At 42.8% G+C, this 12,673-nt stretch overlaps 1 protein-coding gene across 2 annotated transcripts in view; it reads right to left on the bottom strand.

The window, feature by feature from the left end:
* The window catches only part of DENND1B (DENN domain containing 1B), a 330,783-nt gene that overhangs the window by 6,207 nt on the left and 311,903 nt on the right, over nucleotides 1-12,673 (bottom strand). For both annotated transcript variants that reach the window (XM_038744737.1, XM_038744739.1), the window contains 2 exons: nucleotides 4,163-4,239; nucleotides 2,227-2,443 (listed from right to left, as the gene is read on the bottom strand). In XM_038744737.1, coding sequence (XP_038600665.1) covers nucleotides 2,227-2,443; nucleotides 4,163-4,239 — 294 coding nt within the window. The remainder of the gene's footprint in view (nucleotides 1-2,226; nucleotides 2,444-4,162; nucleotides 4,240-12,673) is intronic.

The following is a 12,673-nucleotide window of genomic DNA, read 5'->3' as shown; positions in this document are numbered from 1 at the left end:
TGTGTAACCTCACGCGAGTCACATCATTTCCCTGTGCCTCAGTTATCTCATCTGTAAAATGGGGATTATACCCTCCTCCTTCCAACTACACCATGAGTCCCAGGTGGGACAGGGATGGGACAGGGACTGTGTCCAAACTGATAAACCTACACCTATCCTGGTGCTCAAAACAGAGCTTGATACATCGAAAGGGCTTAACAAATGCCATTAAGATAAAAAAAATGGTGGAAATACTCCCCAAAGGTAGGGCTGAAAACCCTAGCAGCTGATGTTTTCTCGGAGCACACAGAATCTGGATGGCTCATTGACCCAAGACCTTGTTGCCCTTCATTGCCGGCAAAGGAAAGACAGTGGGATCCTATACTAAATGGAAGATATATCTATTTCAACTATGGCAGCTGTAGCGGTTTTACTGCAAAGTGCCATTTCACTTTCCAACACTATCAAGTATTATTATTGTTATTAATAATACTAATAATAATAATTATAGCATTTGTTAAGCGCTTACTCTGTGCCAGGCACTGTACTAAGTGCCAGGGTGGATACAAGCAAATCGGGTTGGACACAGTCCGTGTCCCATGTGGGGCTCACAGTCTCAATCCCCATTTTCCAGATGAGGTAACTGAGGCACAGAGAAGTGAAGTGATTTCCCCAGGATCACACAGCAGACAAGTGCTTCTCTTGGATATGTGGTGGCGGGGTCTATCTGTATAAGGTAGATGGCCAAAGAAGAAAATGTCAGGGAAAATACAGAACTCTGTTTCAAAGATTTTCCTAAAGAGACTTTATAATCAACTGAAGGTATTGTACTCCCTCAAGCACTTAATGCAATGCTCTGCCCATAGCAGGTGCTCAGTAAGTACCATCAATTGATTCATTCATTGATTGAAAGGTTTAATCAGTCACATTTACTGAGCACTTTACTAAATGCTCTATCCACTACATCATGCTGCTTCTCTGATAGGTGTCCCCCAAGATGCAGACATTTATTCATCTGATCCAGGACACCGATCAGAGAAGCAGCATGGTGTTCAGTGTGGCTCAGTGGCCGGGCTTGGGAGTCAGAAGTCATGGGTTCAAATCCCGGCTCCGCCAATTGCCAGCTGTGTGACTTTGGGCAAGTCACTTAACTTCTCTGTGCCTCAGTTACCTCATCTGTAAAATGGGGATTAAGACTGTGAGCCCCACGTGGGACAACCTGAACACCTTGTATCCTCCCCAGCACTTAGAACAGTGCTTTTCACATAGTACGTGCTTAACAAATGCCATCATTATTATTGCCATCATTATTATTATTATAATTATTCTTAAGTGGCAGAGCTGGGATTAGAACCCATGACTTTCTGACTCTCAGGGCCGTGCCCTACCCACTACACCATGCTGCTTCTCTTCCTCTCCCCCTCGTCCTCCTCTCCATCCCCCCATCTTATCTCCTTCCCTTCCCCACAGCACCTGTATATATGTTTGTACATATTTATTACTCTATTTATTTATTTTACTTGTACATATCTATTCTATTTATTTTATTTTGTTAGTATGTTTGGTTTTGTTCTCTGTCTCCCCCTTTTAGACTGTGAGCCCACTGTTGGGTAGGGACTGTCTCTATATGTTGCCAACTTGTACTTCCCAAGCGCTTAGTAGAGTGCTCTGCACATAGTAAGCGCTCAATAAATACGATTGATTGATTGATTGATCAGTGTCCCCCAAGATGCAGAGATTTATTCATCTGCCGGTTAACACAAGGAAAAATAATTCTGGAATAAATCGAGAGTACCCTTCTTTCATTCATTCATTCGTTCACTCAATCAATCATATTTGTTGAGTGCTTACTGTGTGCAGAGCACTGTACTAAGTGCTTGAGAAAGTACCCTCTTTCCGGAGACACAAGAGAAGCCTTTTGACCTCAATCTTTTCCCCAAAGTACAAGTAGGAGGCAAGTCTTTGTTTGGCAAAGGAATTTCCATTTCCTAAAGCCAATCCACAGGGTAACAACCCATGAAAAGCAGGGGGTGTTGAATGGCACCCATTCTAATAGCATAACCTTTAGTTTGATTAAAATGCCTCTTTTGAAAACAGCATACTGCCAATTACATATCAAATTTTGACACAATGGCTTTTAAGCAATACAATGATTGCTGTAGCGGGCAAAATACAAGAGGGGAAAAATAATAGGAGATGGTTCTGTAAACTTAAAAAAGACAATCTGTGAATGGAAAACAGACTAACCGTAGGCTTGAAGTCAATGTCGTCCATTGATCTAAAAAAATCCAGGCTCTTTGCTGCTGATAGCTTTCCTTGATCTGAGCTGTGTGTGCTCAAAGAATCCAGGATTTCTCCTAACAAGTCCATTTCACCAGGGCAATGAGTGGTTACTCCTCTTTCAACGGAATCATCGCTCTCATAAAAATAAGCAGACACTTCCTCACTGTCTTCTGAAGATAACCTGAAGAAAGAGGAGAGGAAGAATGAGAACCGAAGCCATGCAGAGAAGTCTCCTTTCATCACACAAGTGTAATCTCAGACTGTAAGCTCCTTGGGGGAAGGGAACACCATGCTGCTTCTCTGATCGGTGTCCTGGATCAGGTGAATAAATGCCTGCATCTTGGGGGACACCGATCAGAGAAGCAGCATGATGTAGTAGATAGAGCATTTAGTAAAGTGCTCAATAAATATGACTGATTAAACCTTTCAATCATTGAATGAATCAATCGATGGTACTTATTGAGCACTTGCTGTGGGCAGGGCACTGCACTAAGTGCTTGAGGGATTATAAAGTCTCTTTAGGAAAAACTTTGAAACAGAGGTCTGTATTTTCCCTGACATTTTCTTCTATGACCGTCTACCTTATACAGATAGACCCTCTCATATCCAAGGTATCCAGAAATCTCTGAAGTTCAGAACTGAAACACTAATACACTCCTGGCTCTGTCTGGGGAACATTAAAAATGGAGCCGAATTCCTGGCCTGGTGAAGATATCGTCCTCTCAATGAGACTGCCAGGGTCCAGGGTGAAGGAGCAGGGACAATCATAAGCTCTCTATAATAATAATAATGATGATAATAATAATAATAATAATTACGATGGTATTTGTTAAGCACTTACTATGTGCAAAGCACTGTTCTAAGTGCTGGGGAGGTTACAAGGTGATCAGGTTGTCCCACGGGGGGCTCACAGTCTTCATCCCCATTTTACAGATGAGGTAACTGAGGCCCAGAGAAGTGAAGTGACTTGCCCAGGGTCACACAGCCGACAGTTGGCGGAGCCGGGATTTGAACCCATGAACTCTGACTCCAAAGCCCGGGCTCTTTCCACTGAGCCACGCCGCTTCTGAGTATGATGATGATGATGGCATTTGTTAAGCACTTACTATGTGCCGAGCACTGTTCTAAACGCTGAGGTAGATACAAGGTAATCAGGTAGTCCCATGTGGGGCTCACAGTCTTAATCCCCATTTACAGATGAGGTAACTGAGGCACAGAGAAGTCAAGTGACTTGCCCAAAGTCACACAGCTGATCAGTGGCAGATCTGGGAATAGAACCCACAACCGCTGACTTCCAAGCCCGTGCTCTTTCCACTAAGCCAGCTTGTTGTGGGCAGGGAATGTGTCTGTTTACTGTTAATAATAATAATAACAATGGTGGCATTTATTAAGTGCTTACTATGTGCAAAGCACTATTCTAAGCACTGGGAAGTTACAAGGTGATCAGGTTGCCCCACAGGGGGCTCACAATCTTCATTCCCATTTTACAGATGAGGTAACTGAGGCCCAGAGAAGTGACTTGCCCAAAGTCACACAGCTGACAATTGGCAGAGCCAGGATTTGAACCCATGATCTCTGACTCCAAAGCCCATGCTCTTTCCACTGAGCCGCTCTGCTTCTCTACTGTTTTAGTGTACTCTCCCAAGTGCTTAGTAGAGTGCTCTGCACATAGTAAGCGCTCAATAAATATGATTGGATGAATGAATAAGCCCCCAAATCCTCAAGGGGGATGGTCCTACCCATGAGACCACATTCAAGGGGTTTGAGGTGTGGAGTGTGGGGACTTGATGTGGGACATAAGTGACATGTGACTACTCTAGGAAAATCAGGGGAAAAAATCTCCACTGTGGCTTGAAATCCCAGCTGGCCAGAGGCTCCACACCTCCAAACTACTACTCACTTGCTGGCTCTCTCCATGTCATCGTCATCATCGTCCTGCGCACACTCGTAATTGCCTAATGGCCTTTTCAAACGTGTCTGCAGGAGATATCGGGAAGAAATGATTAGTTTATCTGAGCGCTCTGCTTTGATAAGACCCATTTGGAGAAAGAAACCTAGGGTTTTATATATACTACAGCTCCTGGCAGCTGGGCCTGATGATCATTTGCTGTATCCCAATGCTTCAGCTCCAAGATTAATGTCAAATCCTTATATTCATTCATTCAATCATATTTATTGAGCGCTTACTGTGGGCAGAGCACTGTACTGAGTGCTTGGAAAGTACAATTCAGCAACAGAGACAATCCTTACCCACAGTGGGCTTACAGTCTAGAAAGGGGGAGACAGACATCAAAACAAGTAAACAGGCATCAATAGCATCAATATGAATAAATAGAATTATAGACATACACACAACACATTAATAAAAAGAGAATTAAAATTTGCACATATATACACAAGTGCTGTGGGGCAGGGAGGTGGGTAGAACAAGTCGGGACAATGCGGGGGCAGAGGTGATAGGGAGGGGAAAGGGAGCAGAGGAAAAGGGGGGCTTAATCTGGGAATGCCTCCTGGAGGAGGTGAGCTTTCAGTAGCTTTATATAATAAAGACAACAACCAAGATCTCAGGAAACACATCAAAACAGCCCTTTCAGGACTAGTTTGTGAAAAATGAAGGCCTAGAATATAGTAAATACCCCAGCATCAAAGCTACGCTCCCCAAAATATTGCTATGAGAGAGTGTGTGTGGCTTGCAGGGGTGGACATGTGAAGAGAATGAGCAAACAACTGCTGTATGGAGAGGTGAAAATAGGAACACAAAAGCAAGGTGAGCAGGGGAAGAGTTTTGAGGAGAAGGTTAAACAAAGTTTCTGACAATGCTACATCCCCAATGAAAACGGAGTCAGTTGCTCAGAAGACAGCTGCAGGGTGCACTGCCATTAAGAAGACAGCAGTTCTTCTGGACCAAAAGCTTTGTATGGAAAGAGAGACAAAGAGACAAAAATGAAAACAGCACCAGACACTGTCCAGATTGAACATGATATCACAACACGTGGCAACCATTTTCTGCGCACAATGTGGCTAGGACTGTGCATTCTGCACAGGCCTTCCAACCACCCTTGCATTCATAGGTGAATTTCACCATCAGTAGTGACTTCTAGAGAAGCAGCGTGGCTCAGTGGAAAGAGCCCGGGCTTTGGAGTCAGAGGTCATGGGTTCAAATCCTGCCTCTGCCAACTGTCAGTTGTGTGACTTTGGGCAAGTCAATTCACTTCTCTGGGCCTCAGTTACCTCATCTGTAAATGGGGATTAAGACTGTTAGCCCCCCTGGGACAATCTGATCACCTTGCAACCTCCCCAGCTCTTAGAACTGTGCTTAGCACACAGTAAGCACTTAAGAAATGCCATTATTATTATTTTAACATATGCTGGTTAACATTATAGATGTGTAAGATATGTACATAAGTGCTATGGTTCATTCCTCCTCCAGGAGGCCTTCCCAGACTGAGTCCCTTCCTTCCTCTCCACCTCGTCCCCCTCTCCATCCCCCATCTTACCTCCTTCCCTTCCCCACAGCACCTGTATATATGTATATATGTTTGTACATATTTATTACTCTATTTATTTTACTTGTACATATCTATTCCATTTATTTTATTTTGTTAGTATGTTTGGTTTTTTTCTCTGTCTCCCCCTTTTAGACTGTGAGCCCACTGTTGGGTAGGGACTGTTTCTATATGTTGCCAATCTGTACTTCCCAAGCACTTAGTACAGTGCTCTGCACATAGTAAGCGCTCAATAAATACGATTGATGATGATGATTCATTTCATTCATTCAGTTGTATTTATTGAGCGCTTACTGTGTGCAGAGCACTGTACTAAGTACTTGGGAAGTACAAGTTGGCAACATATAGAGATGGTCCCTACCCAACAACGGGCTCACAGTCTAGAAGGGGCAGACACACAACAAAACAAAACATGTGAACAGGTGTCAAGTTGTCAGAACAAACAGAATTAAAGCTAGATGCACATCATTAACAAAATAAATAGAATAGTAAGAATGTACAAGTAAAATAAATAGAGTAATAAATCTGTACAAACATATTTGCAGGTGCTGTGGGGAGGGGATGGAGGTAGGGCGGGGGGATGGGGAGGAGAGGAAAAAGGGGGCTCAGTCTGGGAAGGGTGGTTGGGTTCTTTACTGTTTAGATGGCACAGAAGTGCTGCAGCTACAGTTGGGAGGAATATAACTTGGGACAATTAGAAATTAAGTGGAGATGACCGCCTGAAGATATAACTGGAAAATGTAGCAAGGCCTAGTATATAGAGCACAGGCCTGGGAGTCAGAAGGACCTGAGTTCTAATCCCGGTTCCGCCACCTATCTGCTGTGTGACTGAGCAATTCACTTAACTTCTCTGTGCCCCAATTGCCTCATCTGTACAAAATGGGGATTGAGACTGTGAGCCCCATGTGGGACATAGACTGTGTCCAACCTGACTACGTTGCATTTACCCCAGCACTTAGTACAATGTCTGGCACATAGTAAGTGCTTAACAAACACCATTAAAAAAAGAAGGGGAGAGCAGTGGTCTGTTAGATAAGAAGCAGCGTGGTTCAGTGGAAAGAGCATGGGCTTTGGAGTCAGAGGTCATGGGTTCAAATCCTGGCTCCACCACTTGTCAGCTGTGTGACTTTGGGCAAGTCACTTCACATCTCTGTGCCTCAGTGACCTCATCTGTAAAATCAGGATGAAGACTGTGAGCCCCCCGTGGGACAATCTGATCACCTTGTAACCTCTCCAGTGCTTAGAACAGTGCTTGGCACATAGCAGTTAATAAGTGCCATTATTATTATTATTATTATTATTATTATTATTATTATTAGAAGTAGGGAGGAGTTCCAGGCAGGTGGCAGGGTATAATTATAATGATAATATTTAAGCGATTATTATGTAATAATAACAATAATAACAATATTAACTGTGGTATTTGTTAAGTGCTTACCATGTGCCAGGCACTGGACTAAGCACTGGGGTAGATACAAGCAAATCGGGTTGGACACAGTCCCTATCACACACAGGGCTCAAGGTCTCAATCCCCATTTTCCAGATGAGGGAAGTGAGGCACAGAGAAGTGAAATGAATTCCCCAAGATCACAAAACAGACAAGTAGCAGAGCCGGGATTAAAAACCAAGACCTCTACTACACCATGATGCTTTGTCAACCACTGTTCTAAGCACTGGGGTAGATAGAAGCTACTCAGGTTGGACACAGTCCCTGTTGTACTTGGGGCTCACAGTCTTAATCCTCATTTTACAGATGAGGTAACTGAGGCCCAGTGAAGTGAAGTGATTTGCCCAAGGTCACACAGCAGAAAAATTGATGGAACCAGTATTAGAATGGAGCCAGTATAAGAACCCAGGTCCGTCTGATCCCAGGCCTGTGCTCTATCCATTAAGTCATGATGCATATCAATCAAGCATATTTATTGAGCGCTTTCTGTGTGCAGAGCACTGTACTAAGCACTTGGGAAGTACAAGTTGGCAACATATAGAGACAGTCCCTACCCAACAGTGGGCTCACAGTCTAGAAGGGGGAGACAGAGAACAAAACCAAACATATAAACAAAATAAAATAAATAGAATAGATATGTACAAGTAAAATAGAGTAATAAGTATGTACAAACATATATACATATATATGTATATGCATATACAAGAGGCCCATGTGGAGGGAGAGATGAGAAAAAAATCATAGGGAGTAGGTTAGCTTGAGAGCAACAGAGAGTACGAGTTGGGGCATAGGGAGGCAAGGACAAGATTAGGTAGGAGAATGAGGATTGAGCCAACAGTCATGAGTTTCTGCTTGTTGCTGAGAGGAATGGGCAACCACCAGAGGTTTTTGAGGATGGGGGAGACTTCTGCAGGATAACATTTTAGACTTAATAACCAGGGCAGCAGAGTGAAATATGAACAGGGGAGTGGAAAGGTTGAAGAGTATGCACTGCCTCACCCAGTTCCACCTGAAAAACAGACCGGTGGGAATCCTCAAAAAAGGGCCACAACCCATGCTACTGTTGAGAATGAGGCAAAAGAAAATCACTGTAAGGTAAGTAAAAACATGTCCATTGTTCCAACTTTTGAGAAAGTGATAATTACAGTTAGAGCCATGAAAAATAATAATAAAGTTCCCATATCTTACCAATCAATGGCACTTATTTGGTGCTCACTTTGGGCAGAGCACCATACTTAGTGTTTAAGAGGTACAGTACAGTCAGTAGACACAATCACTACCCTCTGGGAGCTTACAGTCTAGCTGGGGAGACAGACATTAAGAAAAACTACAAGAGAAGGAACTCAGTATAAAGATATATTACATAAAAACTGTGAGGGTGGGATTGGGGGAGTACTTACATATTTAGAGAGCGTGTCAGTGCATGAGTGAGGCAAATAGGAGGAAAAAGGGTTTAAGGGTGGTGATAAGGACTAAATCAGGGAATGCTTCCTGGAAGAAATAGGATTTTAGTTTGACTTTGAAGAATGAGAGTGCTGACTGGTCTGTCAAATGGTCTGTGATCTGTCAGGAGGAGGGAGTTAAGATACAATATGATATGCCTGTTGATATGAAACTGTTTAGAGAGACATCTGTGTAGGCTTTCCTTCAACATATGAAATATAGGAGAATGCCACTGTATTTAACAATTCCAGGTCTATTAAGTAACAACTGGAGACAGCTAGCTAAAAATATGTCATCTCTCTCTCCTGATACACCTGGAAACACCAACACATCCCCTTATTTTCAGAAGCAAGAAAATGCTCAAAGATGTCACTGAATTTTCAATGGGACATAAACTGTCCAACCTAAGTACTTTTAATCTATTCCGGTATTTAAACCAGTGCCTAGCACATAGTAAGCATTTAATAAATATCATTTTAAAAAAAGAGAATAATGCCATTTTTCCAGAGTTTCCTACGTGCCAAATATTGAGCTATGGTCTGGGGTAGACACAATATTCATTCATTAATTCAATCATATTTATTGAGAGCTTACTGTGTGCAGAACACTGTACTAAGCCCTTGGGAGAATACAATTTAACAATAAACACACATTCCGTGCCCACAACGAGCATATAGTTTAGTCTAGGAAACAATAATGAGTACTGTTTCCCTGTTTTAGAGATGGGAAAACAGGGATCCATAGAGGTTCAGTGATTTGCCCAAAGTCACACAGCAGGCGAGTTGGGGAGCCAGGACTAGAACCTTTCATTCAGTCATATTTCACTCATATCTATTGAGCATGTACTGTGGGCAGAGCACTGTACTAAGTGCTTGGGAGGGTACAAAATAACAATAAACAGACACATTCCCTGCCCATGACAAGCATCCTAGTCTGGGCTCTTTCCACTAAGCCATGTTGCCTTCCTGACAAGTACAGTGATAAATACGACAAGAACACTGTGGCTCAAGAGGCAAGGTGCTGGGCTTCCCACAGCTCCTTCAGAGTCACAGGCGTGGCCTTACCAGTGTTGTAAAAGTTGAGGCCACCAGGCTGCCGTTTGTTATTTGTTGTATCAAATCTACAGTCCTTAGTTCGATTGATCAAGGCACCCCCCCCCCCCCCCGCAAAAAATAACAAAAAAACGCAATTCTGGATTGGCTAAAGGGAAGGGGAAGGAAGTTCAGATCAGGGAGTAAGATGGGAGAAGCAGGCTCGGCAAAGAATAATAATAATTGATAATAATTGCAGCAGTTAGTAAGTGCTTATTATGTATGAGGCACTGATCTCAGCGCTGGGAGGGATACAAGCAAATCAGGTTGGACACAGTCCCTGTCATCATCATCATCATCAATAGTATTTATTGAGCACTCACTGTGTGCAGAGCACTGTACTAAGCGCTTGGGAAGTACAAGTTGGCAACATATAGAGACAGTCCCTACTCAGCAGTGGGCTCACAGTCTAAAAGGGGGAGACAGAGAACAAAACCAAACATACTAACAAAATAAAATAAATAGAAAAGATATGTACAAGTAAAATAAATAGAGTAATAAATATGTACAAACATATATACATATATACAGGTGCCGTGGGGAAGGGAAGGAGGTAAGATGGGGGGGATGGAGAGGGGGACGAGGGGGAGAGGAAGGAAGGGGCTCAGTCTGGGAAGGCCTCCTGGAGGAGGTGAGCTCTCAGTAGGGCACACCTGTCCCACATGGGGCTCACAGTCTTAATCCCCATTTTACAGAGGAGGTAACTGAGGAACGGAGAAGTGAAGTGACTTGCCCAAGGTCACAGAGCAGACTTATGGCGGAGCTGTGGCTAGAACCCCTTTCCTTATTCCCAGGCCCGGGCTTTACCCACTAGCCCACGCTGCTTCTCTAACGGAAACTGGGAACCTCCAGTGTGGGTGTTCCACAATTGAAATGAGAATCTCAAATTCTAAAAGAAACCTATTTTCATCCACCATAGATTCCCCGACCTTTAACTGGTAGGTGCTTCTAACAAAGAACAAACCCATCGGCTAATCAAAATTCCACTCCTTTCAGGTGGAGCAAACTGTGGTGCTTTCCCTTTTAATGAAACAAAAGAAAGTAAATGCAACTGCATCGCTAAGGGCCTTTTCTGACGGCTAGGTTGTTGATAGGTAGCTGCCACTGCAGGACATCATCTTGTTTAAAGACTGAGCTAGTTTTTCATTACATGCAAAGCAAAGTCCAAATGTGAAAGTGTGATCAGCAGCCATTTCTTGCATTCTTTGATTTTGCAATCTAGCTTTTCTACAGATTACCAAATTCCAAACAGACAGGACTGGGGGACGATGGGGTCTGGCAGGAGGGTAGTACTGCAGGTTCAGATGGAATCCTACCTAAAACAATAGCAACTATTTATTGGCTCCTAAGTGCTTCAATTACTCTGTTTTGCTTTAAAGTTGCCTGTGGGAAATTGATATGAATAAGCTTAGATAGCAGAAGGTATGCAGTTGTTGGAGTTGGAAAATGCCACCAATAACTCTTATCCTTGTCTATATTCCTTCAAGAAATTCACAGAAATGTCATCATCTGAAACCACACTGTACATTAAAACTGACATGAGCACAAATAAGATCGTCTAGGAAGGTGAGGAATGACAGACTCAACAGGCATAATATAAATGTATATTTCCTCTCCTCCGCTTGTCACACCCTCTCGATCGAACAGTATTTATGGCCCTCTTTCTAAGGGCAGCAAACACATACCTTCAATTATTAGAAACACAATTTATGCTTTGGGGTTTAACTCAACAACCTATTTCGGATCTTGACTGGAATCTCCGGGTAAGGGTAAGTAGTTTTAAGATGGTTACAGTTCCCAGGTTGAGGATTCATTTACACTGAACTAATCTCTGGGGCAGTAAATGCAGCCTGTGTATCTGAATAGACAACCTCATGTAAACCAGGGCTAAGAGAAATTCATAGTGTTCGGGAGGTTTAAGACTACGTAGCACTTTCTAAACCCAAGACAAGAAGAGAAAGGAGGCCAACGCAAGGCAAAATTAAAGAGAACTTTAGTCTTCTGGGCAGGTACAGGAACTAAGCCACAGCAACGAGAATTTCTCACCCTAGTGCACGCTCAAAAAACTAAAAAAAACTAAAGCCATTTAAAGCCCAACTGCCATTGTCCATTGCCATCCCATTCATGTTATATAAGCTTTTCACTTCTGTTTCTGCTGAATTTTCTCATATAAACACCTTGGATTCCAGAAAATAGAACTTCCACTTCTTCTTGGTACGAGCTCGAGGCTTTTACTTAATGGCATTTGTTATGTGCCTACTACGTGACTGGTACTGTTCTAAGCTCTGGGGCAGATACAAGTTAATCAGGTTGGACACAGTCCTTGTCCCACATGGGACTCACAGTCCCAATCCCCATTTTACAGATTGTGGCAACTGAGGCACAGAAAAGTGAAGTGACTTATCCAAGGTCAACCAGCAGGCAAGTTGGCAGAGCTAGAATTAGAACCCAAGTCCTTCTGTCTCCCAGGCCTATGCTCTAGGCACTAGGCCATGAGAAGCAGACTTCTTTTTTTATTGCTTCGGGAAGAAAAATGATTCATTGTACCTAGTAAGCATTCAGTAAATACCATTGATTAATTGATAAGGGTTCTTTTTGGACCTTTGAAAATTTTAGTTTTAACAGGCTGTGTCAAAAGAAAAACAGTCTCATGATTAAATTTAGATAATTTTATTTTGACAATCCATTAATATAAAGCCCATTTAAACACACACACATAACTAACACTTTCAAACCTGTATGGAAAGGAATTTAGTCAAGACCCACAAACTGGAAGGCTAAAACGTTCCTATACTTGTCACTGGGTTTCCCGTGATTTCTGGCAAATGTTTCATTGTCACCTTTGAATAATACTGGGAATATACTTCTGAGTTAGCTCTTGGGGAGAATGATGAGTTAACATTCACCTAACAGTAATGATATTT

This window comes from Tachyglossus aculeatus, chromosome 4 (genome assembly GCF_015852505.1).
Source record: "Tachyglossus aculeatus isolate mTacAcu1 chromosome 4, mTacAcu1.pri, whole genome shotgun sequence".
NCBI lineage: Eukaryota > Metazoa > Chordata > Mammalia > Monotremata > Tachyglossidae > Tachyglossus > Tachyglossus aculeatus.
The sequence above is the reverse complement of the archived record's forward strand: the minus strand, read 5'-3'. Positions and strand labels throughout refer to the sequence as shown.